At 35.8% G+C, this 16,829-nt stretch overlaps 1 protein-coding gene across 1 annotated transcript in view; it reads right to left on the bottom strand.

Moving 5' to 3' along the window:
• Positions 1–16,829, bottom strand: part of UTRN (utrophin) — a 705,722-nt gene that overhangs the window by 460,611 nt on the left and 228,282 nt on the right. The window contains exons 23-26 of the mRNA XM_044001726.1: positions 16,402–16,614; positions 5,798–5,911; positions 1,993–2,148; positions 37–207 (exon numbers count right to left, since the gene is read on the bottom strand). Of these exons, the coding sequence (XP_043857661.1) occupies positions 37–207; positions 1,993–2,148; positions 5,798–5,911; positions 16,402–16,614 (654 nt within the window). The remainder of the gene's footprint in view (positions 1–36; positions 208–1,992; positions 2,149–5,797; positions 5,912–16,401; positions 16,615–16,829) is intronic.

The raw sequence follows: 16,829 nt of genomic DNA, 5'->3' as shown, positions 1-16,829 counted from the left end.
GGCCTAAATCCAATTTCTTTATGATTATAGTCCTACCTTCATTTCTTCAACAGCACTTTCTAGTTCTTCTGGTGATTTGTATTCAAAATCCTTTTCCAAATACTCTTCTTCGGCCTGAGTCATCCATTCCTGCATCTCTGCCAAGTCCTTCTTCAGGTTCATAGCTTTTTCCTGACTTTCAGATAACTTATTCTTCTGAATAGAAATCTAGGAGAAAGATATTACCAAAAAAATACTTTTGTAAATTTTTTTAAATTATCTTGAAACATTGCATTAAAAAAATCACACTATAAAAAGATTCATGGATTATCCACCACTGTGTAGCAATGAAAAGTATAATTTCATCAATAATACAATGCTAGGGGGCACCTGGGTGGCGCAGTGAATAAAACCCCGGTCCTGGATTCAGGAGGACCTGAGTCCAAATCTGGCCTGAGACACTTGACACTTACTAGCTATGTGACACTGGGCAAGTCTTGTATCCCTCATTGCTAAATAGATGATTAGATAGATAGATAGATAGATAGATAGATAGATAGATAGATAGATAGATAGATAGATAGATAGATAAAAAATAATACAATGCTAGACATTATATTCCCAAAGGATAGAGGCTGGTGATTAAAAGCCCAGTGCTGGCAAATAGCAACTGAAGTATTGTGGTAAAAGTGAAAAATGTCCTGAAGACAGTTGGGGAAAGTGAGGATAGCATGAACAACCTTTTTCCTCCTGGCATTTTTTTTTATAATTGGGTATGGCTTGGATAGGATGTTCAGATATGGAAGTATTCTTGATTTTTAGTTTTTTTTTAATTATTGTATCTTTTATGTTGGAAATTTCTGTAATGTTTGAAGTGAGGGAAAAGAACAAAATGAAAAATATTTAAATTAATATTTATCAGTGCTTCTCATTCCCCAGAAGCTGTTTAAAGATTGTAAAATTAAACAACAAGTACATTATTGTCTAGCTTTGTCCTAAAACATGAGATAGTAAGAATCAACTTCAATGAAACAAATATATATTAAGTAGTTTGTCTGCCCAAGGTGCTGGGGATAATGATAAGACACAAATAAAAATATTACAAGTTGTGCAATAATTAAGTCCATAAGAAAGAAGAAATTGTGGGGCCAGAGAGAACAAGGATGCGAGAATTCTTAACTGTTAGAGGCTATGAAAGAAGGATAGGCCTTCAAAAAGTAAAGAGAAATAGCACAAGCTCATGTGTGTGTGTGTGTGTGTGTGTGTGTGTGTGTGTGTGTGTGTGTGTGTTTTCGTTTCTGATTTTGTTGGGATATGGAATAGGAAAAAAACATTGATATTTTTGAGCAGGTTTTAATATGATGAGACCTGTTAACTGCAAAGATTTCTTGGATACATAGTCATACATAATTGGGAGCAGGGGGAGAACAACTCAAGGAAAACAGATTAGGTAGAAGAATATTCTAATGGTCCAGGAAAAAAAGTAATAGAGGTTTGGGGGCAGCTAGGTGGCACAGTGGATAAAGCACCAGCCCTGGATTCAGGAGGACCTGAGTTCAAATCTGGCTTCAGACACTTGGCATTTACTAGCTGTGTGATCCTGGGCAAGTCACTTAACCCTCATTACCCCACCGAAAAAAAAATAATAATAGAGATTTGAAGATAGCAAAAGTAGAGGTGGAAAGAAAAGAAGAAGAAGTGGAGGAGGGAGGAAAAGAAGGAGAAGAGGAAGAAAGGAAAGCAGAAAGAAGCAAGGAAGAGGAGGAGGGAAAGAGAAAGAGAAGAATGAGAAAAGGGAGAAGGAAAAGTAGGAGTAGGAGAAAAGAAAAAGGAAAGACAAGGAGAAGGATTCAATTCTTTTTTCTAGTGGAAGAGTAGGGAAGAGGAAAGATGGAGAGATAATAAATGCTTATTGATCGAAAGAATAAAAAATGCTGAAAACAATGAAGTATGCTAAAGTTCTGGCAATTGCTAAGTAAACAATCTATAGACAATTATGATAATAAAACTCACTTGTTTGCTGAGTTTCTCCCACTGTGTTTGATGGTCTACAAGCACTGTCTCCACCCAAGTTTTAACTCCAGCAAATGGGTGGCTTCTCAGAGCAGATTCTATTTCCTTCATTTCTTTGAGGGATGAATCAATTGTTTCCATTTCATTAACAAATGCCTATACACACAATAAAAACACTTGTTTATGAAAATAAAACCAAAAGTAATGAAACTTCAATGAGAACTAGGAAGGGGACACAAAATACAAATAGATTTGTCTTTTTATTTTACATCAATTCCTTTGTTCCTACTTTGTTCAATATTAAGAGTGCTCTGTAAGATTTTATTCCTTATTTTGTAGACATGATTGGTTCTATTTATGGCAAAGTTTATAACAATTTTTTATAGTCCTTAACAAAAACAACATAGACTTTTGATAGAAAGAATACTGGAATGAGAGTCAAGCAAACTCTTGTTTTCTCAGACTGTGGACTTATTGGTGATGCAACCTTAGACAACTTCACTTTTCTGGGGCCCAGTTTGTTCATACATAAAATGGAGGGGTTGGATGAGATCATCTCGATCATGGACGGTATTCAAAGAAGCATAGCTTTTAAAAAGGAGGAGGTAATAGCTCCAGCAAGTTTCTTGTGAAGTACCGTGTTCTGTTCTTGCCACCCTGATTAGTAAGGACTAGAGGATATCAAGAGTAGGGAAACCAAGGTGATAAAGGGCCCTGCATATATGTCATATTAAGATCAGCGGAAGGAAAGAATTGTTTATCCTGAAGAAGAAAACACTAAGTGACAGCTAGATGTTTTTGGTGCATAACATGCTGAATTTGGAGGCAGGGAGATCTGAGTTCAAATCCCACCTTAGACACTACCTATATGACTCTTAGCAAATCACTTAATCCCTCTACTTCAATTTCCTCATCTCTAAGATGGGATGATAATAGTAATAGATAGCATCTATCTCACAGGATTGTGGTGAGGATCAAATGAGATATTACATGTAAAGTACTTTACAAACCTGTAAATCATTATATAAATGCTGGGTATTATTATTATTATTATTAATACGTGACATGTGATAATTATCAAAAAGTATCAGAATGTTTGTTAGGAAGAAGAAAATTTTGACATGGACTCTTTGCCACCAGAATTCAGAACCAGGACAAATGGGTGAAAATTGCAAAGTGGCAAAGTTATGCCTGATATTAGGAAGGTTATAACAATCATAACAATCCAAAAGAGCAATCAGACACATTTGGAAGTAGTGGGTTCCGTCTCAATGGTCTTGAAATAGAAGGTGCATAATGATTTCTTTGGTATATCACTCACATGTGGCTTGGAATAAATAGCCACTGAAGTCTCATCAAACATTAAAGTTCTTAGAGCTTCTGTGATCAGTTGTAAAGACAGGTAAAATTATACATTACTGAGGGGGAGAGTGGGATGGACAAATGATTTCTAAATTGCTCATAAGGAAACTCCCTTCAAAAGTACAGATCAACAACCCATCTTTAAGATATTGTCCTAAGAGTTTCCTAGAACACTCAGGAGTTAAGAAACTTGTCCCAGGAAGTTAGTTTGGAGTCAAGGCAAAACTTAAAGCAAAGTTATCCTGTTTCCAAGGTTAGTCTTATTTTGTGTGTGTGTGTGTGTGTGTGTGCGTGTGTGTGTGTGTGTGTGTGTGTGTGTGTGTGTGTGTGTGTGTGTGTCACACAGATAGCAAGTATCTAAGCCATATTTGAACCCAGATCCTGACTCCAGAGCTGGATCTCTATTCACTGTGCCATCTAGCAGCCTGTTTAGTCTTTCAATATATATTAAGCACCTGCACAACATTCCAGGCATTGTGCTAGGTGCTAGGGACACAAAGAAAGACAAAACAAAGCCCCTGCTCTAAGAAGTGTAATGAGGGAGACAAAATAGAAGTGACCATGTATAAATAAGATATATACAGAATCAAGTGAGTATCATGAACATGAGGGAAGGAACTAGAATTGAAAGGAAATAACAGCTACAGCAGCTAGGTACTACAGTGAATAGAGCACTGGTCCTAGAATCAAGAAGACCTGAGTTCAAATTTGACCTCAGACATTTAGTAGCTATGTGACCTGGGCAAGTCACTTAACCCTGTTTGTCCAAGTTCCTTATCTGTAAAATGAGATAGAGAAGGAAATGGCAAACCATTCTGGTATCTTTGCCAAAAAAAAAAACAAAAACTGAGATCATGAAAAGTCATACATCATGTAAGAACAACAAAAGGGAAAGGCTTCCTATGAAACATCAAGTTTTAGATGAGATTTGAAAGAAGCCAGAGAAACCAGGAAGCAGAGGACAGTGTTCTATTTAATATTCTTCCCTGCCTGATGCCTCTCTTTCTTTATATATAAACATTTAAAAAAGAGAGACATAAGTTTAGTTGTGTAAGGAGTTCCTGGTCAAGAACTATATCTAGTGGTACAGAATGGCACCTTCCATGCAATTTGTTGTCTTAAAGAATTGTTTGCGCCAATGAAAGACATCAGTTGTCCAATGTCACAAAGTCAAATTGTGTCAGAGAACGTATATAAACCCGGTTTGAGGCCAGTAACTATCCCATGGTGTGTCTCATGAATGTGAACATCCTCAGTAAGGTGACAGATAACTACGTTCCCACAATAACAACTACTGCTGATACTTTTATAATTCTAAAGACTTTATGAACAAAGGCAATGGATGAGGATTCCTAGCAACTGACTTGCTATTAACCTTTAAGTAATTCATTTTGCCTGAGTGCTTCAATATATATATATATATATATATATATCTGTCTAAATGGAATGTAAATAACTTTCCCTTACCATGGAATTGTGAAGCACTAAGATTTACATATTCTATAAACAATATATAGCAATTTAATAAAAGACTCATATTTATGCATTGGTCTTACAAGATAAACTGTACCAATAATGTACTAAGAAATATTCTTTAAATAAAAAGTCAGTTTCTTTATCATAGTAAAAGCTAAAATTTTCACAGTGATTTATGGTTTGCAAAGTATCTTGGGATTATAATTCTAATTTTGTCATCATGATAAGCCTGTGAAGTAGGTGCTATAATTACCCCTGTTTTACAGATGTGAAAACTGAGGCAAACAGAAGTTAATTAGGGTGCCAGAGTCACAAAGGTGGTGTGTCAGACAGGATCCAACTCAGAACTTCCCCACTCCAAGTCTATCTCATGAGCCACCAACCTGCCCAATCTACAAAATGAAAGGTTTGCATTAGGCGGCCTTTAAATTCCCTTAAAAAGCTATAATTCTTATAAACTGTTAAATTTAGTCACAAAAGCTAAAACAAAATGTAGGTATGTCTGTGTAGGTGCTTTCAATGCAATATTCTTTCTGTCAGTGAGGGGATTTGAATTCATAATTCCTCAGGATGGAGAATAACTGGTTTACAAACTTTCTCTCATGACACAAATGTGCAATTTATATTCATAAGAGAGTGGCCTGAAGTACTGAGGGATAAGTGACATGCCATCACAAAGACAGCATGGATCACAAGCAGGACTGGAAACCAGGTAATCCTGATTGGATGGCCAATTCTCTATCCAAAATGCAGGCTGTCTCTCAACACAAATATGATGATTAAGATGAAAATGTCAAAACTGCTCAAGTCATTTTTTAACTATAAAGTCAAAATACTTTTACCAGGGAAAATATTTTACCTATGCATCATCATCCCATATGTTTTGATTTGTGATAGTAGCAATAAATAAGGAAGAAAAAAACCCCATTATTTATTACACTAGGCTCCTAAGATCAGCAGAACTCACACTGCATTGGTCAAGTTGTCTTTGAAGCCCTTCAGAATCTCCTTGGACAGCCTGCTCTTTCATTAAGAAGTCTTTCACACCATCCATCCACTTCTCGATGACTTTAGAATCCACCTAGATCGAACACAGTAATGAAAGGGGATATCAGTCAGTGACAAACTCCTACATCTCAAGATCAATTGCTATTGAACAGAGCAACTTTAGAAAACTTTAATATCATTATTTCCATTTTTTCTTGCTTCCTTTTATAAATTATCCACCGCAAAATAATTTTCTCCATTCATGAACAAGATCTGCTCACATTCAAATGAGTAGTCCACAGAAATAACATTTTATTCCCAAAATTACAAACTGTTATCAGCTGAACATACATTAGCAAAATTAAAAGCTATGTCATAAAAAACTTATTTTATAAATCTAAGTACTTAGGTACTTATAACATCTATGAAAGTCTCAGATTTTTTTTTTAAATGACATCCTTGGTTAATTTCATAAATAATAAATAAATACTTCTTGGCACCATTTTTGACTGGTGATAGGAGGGAGGGCATTGATCAAGCAATTCTCAGTTTAACAAAAAAGCTCAATTTGTTAATAAATCAATTAATTAAAAATATTTAATAAATAGTAAACACTGTGGTGGGCACTCAGGATACAAGGACAAAGAGAGAAACAATTCCTTCTCCTAAGGATTTTACATTCTGATGGGGTAGACAACAAATACATGTCAAACTATATGCAGAATAAATGTAAAATTAATAAATGCTCTAAGATGCTCCCAAAGGAGGTATTTTCTCTGAGAAAGTAAGGCAATCAAACAGATAATGTTGCAACATTTCAATTTTAATTTAAATTTTGGTATTTTAATTCCCAGCATCTTTAATAATCATTACTCCAAACGTCCCTCCAGAAGATGCTTTTACAATTTAATTATACGGGGTTGACAACCTAAAAAGAATGGAGTTTTTGGCTGTAGAAGAGTGGCTTTAAAAAACACACACAAGGGGCAGCTAGGTGGCGCAGTGGATAGAGCACCGGCCCTGGAGTCAGGAGGACCTGAGTTCAAATCCGACCTCAGACACTTGACACTTACTAGCTGTGTGACCCTGGGCAAGTCACTTAACCCCAATTGCCTCACTCAAAAAAAAAAAAAACCACACACACATATATACAAATATATATGTCTGTATGTCTAATACCAAAACCAGAATCCATCACCTTTCTGTAATGGATAGCACATTTCATCACTGGTTATCTGGAATAATAAATGGCCACTATATTGATCACAGTTCTTAGAGCTTTCAAAAGAAAATTTTATAGTGTTACTATATAAATTACTCTGCTGGCTCTGCTCATTTCATTCTTCATCAGTTTATAAAAGTCTTCAAAATTTTCCATTTTTAAAATACTGATGTTATGATACAAATAGTTTTTCTGGTTCTGCTCACTTTATTCACATTAGTACATCAAACCTTTACATGTCTTCGTGAAATCATCTGTTTCCTCATTTCTTATAGCACAACAGTAATTCATCACATTCATATGCCACAAAAAATCTTATGTTGTCATTCCTTGAATTTTAGTTCCCCGTTGTTGTTGGTTTGGGGGGGGGGTGCATAAAATAGCTGCTCTAAATATTTTTGTATATAAAGGACTTTTTCCTCTTTCTTTAATATCTTTTTGTTTGGGTTTTTTTTTTGGGGGGGGGGGTTATGAGGCAATGAATGAGGGTTAAGTGACTTGCCCAGGGTCTCCCAGCTGGTAAGTGTCAAGTGTCTGAGGCTGGATTTGAACTCACGTACTCCTGAATCCAGGGCCAGTGCTTTATTCACTGTGCCACCTAGCTGCCCCCTGTTTAATATCTTATGTGTATAATTCCAAATTGTTTTCCAGAATGGTTGTACCCATTCACAGATGCATTGCTATGCTGTTTTCCCACAATCCCATTGATATTTATCATTTTCCTTTTTTGTCATATTTGCTGCTCTGATGGGTATAAGATAAAATCTCAAAAATTACTTTAATTTCCATTTCTCTAATTAGTAGTGATTTAGAGCTTTCCTTTTCATATGGCTATAAATAGGCTGGGGATTGTTCCCTTGAGAAATGCCTGTTCATGTACTTAGACAATATATGATTTGGGGAATGCAAAAGAGGAGTTTGTTAATATCTCTATAGGAAAGCCCTTTCAAGAACTATTATGAATTCCTTAGGTTTCTCTTCTTGAATCTAAATTCCCAATTATTTCCACTGTTCTTTATATGATATGGTTTCTAAGTTCTTCACAATTATGGTTAATTTCTAGACACTTTAAAAAATATCATTTTGACTTAACTGCCTCCAACTCACTCAGGAAAAAAAGAACAGAAAAATCCTTATAACAAATATGGAGTCAAGAAAAACAAATTCCTGCAAGCGTCATATCAAAAAAATATCTCTCTCACTTCATACCCTGAATTTATCACCTCTCTGACAAGTTTTGACAGAGTAAGTCTTCTGCCATTAATGTTATTACAATTGGTCATTGTGTTGATCAGAGTTCTTAAGTCTTTCAAAGTTTTCTATTTATTTTAATGTTGATGCTATCATTCCACTCTGTTTAGTTTTCATACAAGTCATCCCAGATTTCCCTGAAGTCACCCCCTCATCATTTCTTCCAGCATGAGTATTTCATTTGATTCATGTCATAATTTGTTCAGTCATTCTTGAGTTAATGGACACTCCCTTGGTTTCCAGTTCTTTGTCACCACAAAAATAGCTATTGTTTTTGTACATATAGGTCTTTTTCCTCTTTTTTTGATCTCTTCCAGATACAGACATAGTAGTAATCTTGCTGGGTCAAATAGTACAAAGATTAATAACCCTTTAGGCATAGTTCCAAATTGTTTTCCAGAAGGGCTGAACTTGTTCATAGTTCTACCAACAATGCATTAATGTACCTCGTTTACCATAGCCCCTCCATCATTTGTCATTTTTCTTTCCAGTAAACTTTACCAATCTGATGGGTGTGAGGTGGAATCTCAGAGTAGCTTTAATTTGCACTTCTGTAACAATAGGTAATCTAAAGTATTTTTTCATGTAGGTATTAATAAACTGGATGACATACTTCATTTTTCTCACTAGCCCTCATAAAATGTGATGCCAAAAATTTAAAGCAATATTCCAGCCTGTCAGCAAAAAAAGAACTATTATTCATTAAGATCTAGAAATAATATTTATATAAATCGACCTAAGGCAGCACAAGCTTGTTTACAATCTTCTGGAGAATATGGGGTCATATTATGACTGTAGGCAAGGATCTTTCCCTCCTCCCTTTATTTTGTGTGGTGTTTTGTTTTATTTTGTTTTTTTAAATCATGGACTTCCCACATGATAAGACACTCCTCCTTCAGTCGTATAAATGATTTGGTGAGCATGATTATGATTTTCATTTTGTTGGTTTTGGCTTAATACTATAGGCTGTCGGGACAGAAAGGTGGCGCAGTACATAAAGCACCAGCTCTGGATTCAGGAGGACCTGAGTTCAAATCCAGCCTCAGACACTTGACACTTACTAGCTGTGTGACCCTGGGCAAGTCACTTAACCCTCACTCCTCCCCCCCCCCAATACTACAGGTTGTCAAGCTCATATTCGATCCTGATTCCTTTCTTTTCTTTTTTATTTTTTTCTGCCCAGTTTGGTACCACTTGCAAAATTTAAAAAGATTATTTGTCTTTATTCAAGTCACTAATTACAACAGCAAATAAGTAAGACTCTAGGAGAGGGACCTGTAACATGTCACTAGAGAAATAAGCCTGGTTTGAAGCTGTATCCAAAGATAGTACACTTTCGGCACTGTTGTTCCTGAATATCAAAACTCTTTCTTCCCACATTAATAACTTACATATCTGCATAGAAGGGAAAATGTTATGCAGGTATCTTTCTCAATTCAACCAAGACAAAAACTCTTTTTGGTCACATAAGTAGATGGTCTTTCTCATAGGCTCATAACTTAAAATGAAAACAGTGTTGTGAGTTGTGAAGATTTCTTTTGTTTCTGGCTGGAAAGCTTCAGTCATGGTTAAGGCCTAGCCAGTAATAATGTCATGAGGACTTTTATTTTTTCTCATGCTCCCTAACAGCCTGCCTATGAATCTGAAGAAGGGAAAGAATTACTCCTCTAGAATCACATAGAACTGGTATTTCTAACCTTTCTTCTGCTCCCTAGGCCATTTGTTATTTCATTAATCCAGAAGAAAAAGCTGGAGTCTCTTTTAACCAGATATAGGCCAACCCTTTAAAAGGAAACTCAAATTAAGGCAAATCTGAGTAACTTTCTAGGATGAAGGAGGTGAGCAGGGAACAAAAATAGGACCAAGTAAACATTGTGGGGAGTTTAAAATTGTTTTTTTTTAAATACTTGTATAAATATAAGCTGCCATTTAAATCACCTTATAGCAAGACAGTTTTCCCTACTCCATCTACTAATTCAATTAGATTTTAGTCCTCTCTAAAATACCACATTAAAATACTGCAAAAAAGAATAATGTAGTATTGAAAATACCTGAGATCATGGGGCAGCTAGGGGGCGCAGTGGATAGAGCACCAGCCCTGGATTCAGGAGGACCTGAGTTCAAATCCGGCCTCAGACACTTAATAATTACTAGCTGTGTGACCCTGGGCAAGTCACTTAACCCCAATTGCCTCACCAAAAAAAAATATATCTGAGATCAATTTCATAAAAAAAACTCTGTAAGAAGGAAGGAAAGGAGAGGGAAAGGAAGGACATTTTAAGCATCAACTATGTGTAAGGCACTGTGCTTAATGCTTTCCAAATGTTATTAACTCAACTCTTTGAGGTAGATGCTAATTTTTAACAACTGAAGAAACTGAGGCAGACAAAGATCATATGATTTGCCCAGAGTTAAAAAGATAATTTGTTTGAGGTCAAATTTCGATTCAGGTGTTCCTGACCCCCAGCCCAATGTTCTATCTTCTGCACGACCTAACTGTCTCTAGACAATTAAGGTCTAGAGCTGTCATTACTAATGCCTTTTTAAATTAAAAAATACTCAGAAGCAAGTAGAATTTAACTCATAAATTTATGCTAAAGAAACAAGGATGAAATTGTCTTTCAGAACCAATGACAGGTGAAAGTAAATGCCTATCAGTTGGAGATTAAGTGAACATATTACGGAATATCAATGTGATAAGAATGCATGGTGTTTAAAGAAATGATGAAAAAGAGAGTTTCAGAGAACCTAAGAAGACTTGTATGTACTGAGACACAGTGAAGTAAGTAGAATGAGGAAAATAATCTATATGACATTGTAAAGGCAAAAAACTTTTAAGGACTGAAAATCTCTGATAAGTACAAAGACTACTAATGAATCTTAAGTACCAATAATGAAGAATGTTACCTATACCCTAATAACAAGGTGATAGTATCAGAATGCATACCGAGCCATTTAATTGTACATCTGTTTTGCTTTACTATCAACAATTTCTACAACAGTTTTGTTTTTCTTCCCAATCCCACCCCCCACTCTCCACTGAAGTGGAAGGGGGGGGGGAAGTAAATGCTTGCTAACGGAAATATATATAATACACATAAGTATACATATGTATGTAATAAAAATGTCAAAATTCCAAACAAATATTATTAATCCACAATAATGGTTTCTAAACTTTTTTGAGTTAGCAGACCCATTGATCCTGTTTTTGGAAAAGGGACTTGGGCCCTTTATAACAATGTCCATAGAGTGACTAAACAAGCAGTTGAATATAAATAAGCTGGAATATCACTGTGCCATAAGAAACAATGACTATAAAGAATTCAGAGAAGCATGAGATAATCTGTATAAACTGATGTAAAGTGAAAAACAAAAAAATCAGAAGAAAATCTTACATAAAATGATTATGGGCAAGGTAAACGTAAAGAACAGAAAAACAACAACCAAAAAAAGAAAAAAAACAAAACCCTGAAATTCAAGCAATTACAATCTCCAAACATGGCCCAAAAGAACTGAGAAAAATGTACCTACCTCCTATGTTTGCAAAGGTGGGGTACTAAGGGTGTGGAACACTATATATACCACCAGATATGATTAGTGAGTGGACTAACTTTGTTCAACTATGGGGGTTTTTTTTTCTCTCTTTCTTTTTAATCTTTTTTATAATGGATGGCAGACTGGCCAAGGGAAAGGGATTAATATGTATATATAAATACAGATGATGTAAAACTAAAACATGACAATGTAAAGTCTTTTTTTAAAATACTGTACCGGGGCAGCTAGATGGAGCAGTAGATAAAGCACTGGCCCTGGATTCAGGAGGACCTGAGTTCAAATCCGGCCTCAAACACTTGACACTAGCTGTGTGACCCTGGGCAAGTCATTTAACCCCCATTGCCCCACCAAAAAACAAACAAACAAACAAACAAAAACACCAAAGAAAAAAATACTATACCTAAAGCCCATAGCAATCTGAGCAAAAGAAATCTTAAATCTTGGTGCTCAGTACTTAAGGTACTGAATGACAGCAATACAGACATGGGATTTCAAGGGTTAGGTACTCTTTGTCCCTTTGAGAACTCTAATGCATCCTTCAAAGATTCAGCAGAAGGATCTAAACCATATTGTCAAACCATTTTTGTCATCTACACAGAGTATGATTCAGAAGTCCAAATAAAGTAGTATTTATTTTGAGGTGACTCCCTCCCTGGAATAATTTGAGGTTAAATTCCCAGCATTTCTTTTACTCCTCCTCCATCTGTTGGAATTCCTATAACTTTTGATTCTGTCTGTGCAGTCAATTGCTCAAACAGGGCGTTGGCGGGTCCAACAAGTGAAACCACAGTGAGTTCTTAGAGTAGTGGTGGAAGTGGTCATTTTTTCTTACACTGTTTTATAGTATCCATTGACTGCAAAAAAGACTATGCTGAAAAGAAATGTCCATATTAACAAAGGAGAGCCATTAACACTAATGTTTCTATCATGCTATGGCAGCATCACATTTTAAATTATACTTTAGGATCAGCACATACCAGAATTTCAATAAAACATGTTCATTACCTTTTAAAAATGCATGAAAACGAGTGCATACAAAGATGTAACCACAAGTGATATATTGATTTTATCTTAAAAATCAACTCTTCAACCTGATTCCTGCTTTGATGATGGCAACATTCATAGCTAAATTTCTTCAGTTAACAAAGCAAGTATCATACAATAAATAATATTAAATCTAAATTATGCTATACTATATAACTCAATTACCTAATAGACCTTAAATATTTGGAAAAAGATGATTCAGGGTAAATAAAATAGAATAAAAGTCAAATCCACAATTGCATATTTATAACATTGGAGTAAGATAGGATTTCTACTGTTTTTTAATGACAATTTAAAAATATTCCAAGAAAACTATGAGATACTAAAATAGTAACCATCCATTTAAAAGCAAGTTAAAAAAAAAAGGGGGGGTGAGAGAGAGAGGAAACAAAATCCCATTAGAAAAATCTAGGCCAAGGCTCTGCTTAAAATGAAACCTTATGGGGGCAGCTAGATGGTGCAATGGATAAAGCACCAGCCCTGGATTCAGGAGGACCTGAGTTCAAATCCAGCTGCAGACACTTGACACTTACTAGCTGTGTGACCCTGGGCAAGTCACTTAACCCTCATTGCCCCACCAAAAAAAAAAAAAAAAAAAAAGAAACCTTATGACTTTATAACTAAGGAGATATACAATTTGACATCATTTTTTTTAAAAACTGTAGTTAGTAAGGACAAGGGGGCATAGGATATACTGCTCCATCCTAAATATGTTAATGCACAATATAATGAATGGACCTAAATGTCCAATCACATATTTTTCAAGGGTTACTCTACAAGGTGGAAATAATACTAGTATCTGGTAATGAGGTGGTATCATGGACAGAGTTCTGGGCCTGGAGTCAGAAAGACCCTGGATGAGCCACTTAACTGCCATTTGCCTCAGTTTCCTCATCTGTAAAATGGGGATGAAAACAGCACCTTTCTCCCAGCGTCATTATGAAATGGATCAAATTAGATAATAACTATAAGGTGCTTAGCACAGTACGTGACAAATACTTTATGCTATGTAAATGTTAGCTATCATTTATTTTTATTTTCATTTTTATTATTAATTATCTACTTAAATGGCTATTGGATTCACTTGATTAGAAAAAATCCACACCAACGATCAAGGTGAATATCATTAATTTCTTGGATACTCAGGGGCAGCTAGGTGGTGCAGTGGATAAAGCACCGGCCCTGGATTCAGGAGAACCCAAGTTCAAATCTAGCTTCAAACACTTGACACATACTGGTTGTGTGACACTGGGCAAGTCACTTAACCCTCATTGCCAAAAGAAAGAGAGAGAGAGAAAAGAAAGAAAGAAAAAAATGAAAAGAAAAATAAAGAATTTCTTGGATACTCATTTGAGATTTGTGGAGCTGTCCTTTACATCATTATGTGTGATGCTGATCTGAACGGAAAATCTCTGTAACAGTTAAATGTGCCCTCTGGGTATGCTACACTTATCCAGTTCCCTACAAATTTCTCTTTCTTGAACTAACCAGATCTCAACTTTAACAAAGGTAACCATCAGAAGACACTGACCAAGTTGGAACCCAAATTTAGAAACAGATGGAGACCTTGTTATTTAAATGAGGTAAACACATAGTGCTATACTTGGTTCCAAATGAGCCATTTTAGAAACTAAAGAGAAAAAAAAAAAAGCAGCAGCAATCAGTTTTTTAAGTTGAAAAAAAAAAAGTCCAATTGATGGTGTCAAGCTTGACAGAAAAATTTCAAACAAAGGTAGAAGGCCAACACCACCAAGAGATGCACAGACCTGGTCTCCATAGGAATAGCACTTTAGCTGAATGAGATTTCAGCTGAGGGCTAAAGTTTCTGTCATCCCATTTAGGGCACATTCTTGCACTCTTTCATTCTAGGCCTTCAATAGAAAGTATCAGCCAAAAAAGTCTAACGGTCATTTATTTTCTCATCCTCCTCAAGTTTTCACACTGGGCCTGAAAACAACTACAAACCTTAATTTTACCACCCTTAATTTTACTCTCACTGCAGCATTAAAATAAGACAAAACTCTGATAAATACTGTCTCGAGCCTTTCAGCAACACCCCTAAGTGCTCTCTTTACTTTTATTCCTTTGGTAATTATTTATTCCTTTGGTAATTAAATCCTAGTTATGAAAGCAGTCTTGCCATTTTGTCTACCAAATTTAAGGCTGTCTGACAAATCTACCTATCCATTTCTGACCTCACTTTCACACCACTGTTTGCCTTCCCCCACTGATGATGAGACACTCTACTTTAAAATTTGCAGAGCAAAGATGAAAGCACTTAATTATTTCCCTAGATCTCACTGAATCAAATACAAACACCACCATTACGGACATCAGCAAGACTTTGCATTACACACATCCCATTAGTCACTAAATAATGGCAATTTTGTCCTTTCTCATATCTGTTCCATTATTTTTTAAAACCAATTCTGCTTGTGTCATCTGCTTCCTGATCATTTCAGACCCAGTCAGCATGGTACAGAGAAAAGAACACAGGTTCAGGAGTCAGAGAACTTTTTCAAATGTCAACTCTAATGGTCTTTGTGTGACTTTGAGTAAATCACTCCATCTCTCAAGACTTCTATTTCCTCACCTGGACAAATGAGAATCACACTAAATGTCTCTAATGTTGCATAAAGCTCAAAAAATTATAACTCTGGCCTCCCTGCCTGTATTTTAAATTCCCCTTTCTATAGTCATCAACATAATTATATTATTTCTCCTTTCCATGACAACATTGGCTCCCTTTTTCCCAGGATTTGGACTCATACTTCAATTTTCATGCCTATATTCACTTCATCCTAGAACCCAGGCTCATTACAGAATATAAGCTCCTTAGGCCAGGAGTTGTTTCATTTTACCTTTAAATGCCTCTAGTGCCTACCTGGATCACTTGCAGGCACTTCATAATGCTTCTTGAAAGATTACTTACTTCTTATACTAACACCATGGAAACTTCCACCATTCCAACTAAGCTACTATTTCTCTTAGTCTAGTCAAGCTAAACTGTTCCTAGTTCTCTATATTCACTACTTAGCTGATCTCAAGCTCTTCCACACAATCTCTCATGATAGAACAACCAGCTATTATCTATTCTTGCTCAAAATCTCGAATGCGCATCTCAAAGCTCACTTTCTCTACAGAATCTTTCCAAGAAGGCAAAAGAATAATGCAGGGGCAGCTAGGTGGCGCAGTGGATAGAGCACTGGCCCTGGATTCAGGAGGACCTGAGTTCAAATTCGGCCTCAGACACTTAACACTTAACTAGCTGTGTGACCCTAGGCAAGTCACAACCCCAATTGCCTCACCAAAAAAAAAAAAAAGAATAATGCAGCATTTTTTGCCAAGTAAATGACATACATTTTTCAAACAGTCGTGAATCCAATTTTAAACACGTAATTAAGACGGTGACAGGAATTAATGCCAAGTACTGAAAAGTAAAAGATTTCCACATTTTAACTGCTATTTTACACTATGACTGTGCTTAAATGCCTAATGAAGTTTATATTTACCTCAAACATTCTCAGTTTTGGAATAATTTCTTCCAGCAGATGAATATCTTTGGAGTTCCTGGCTTTTAGCCTGTCCCACTTTCCTTGAACATTCTCTAATTCTTGTTGGTATTTGTTTTTTACATCATGGGGTGCACATTGTTCCAGAGTCTTTGTTTCTTCTGCAAGTTTATCCAATGAAGGCTTTTGATCCTCAAGCATTTCTGCAAGAGCCTGAAAACAGAATTAAGAGATTCTGATTATCTGCACCCTTCTGTTTTTATACATATATTGATATGCAACAAGAATGTAGGTTTTCTATAGATATTTGGTCAAAAAATAAAACCAATAAAAATGGCACAGTAATAAAATAAACATGAGCAAAACAAAATCCTCTGTTCAAAGTGCAGTGCTAGACACTAGGTATCCAGAAGCTTACCTTCTGTTGA

The sequence above is a fragment of the Dromiciops gliroides genome, chromosome 4 (assembly GCF_019393635.1).
Source record: "Dromiciops gliroides isolate mDroGli1 chromosome 4, mDroGli1.pri, whole genome shotgun sequence".
Lineage (NCBI taxonomy): Eukaryota > Metazoa > Chordata > Mammalia > Microbiotheria > Microbiotheriidae > Dromiciops > Dromiciops gliroides.
The sequence above is the reverse complement of the archived record's forward strand: the minus strand, read 5'-3'. Positions and strand labels throughout refer to the sequence as shown.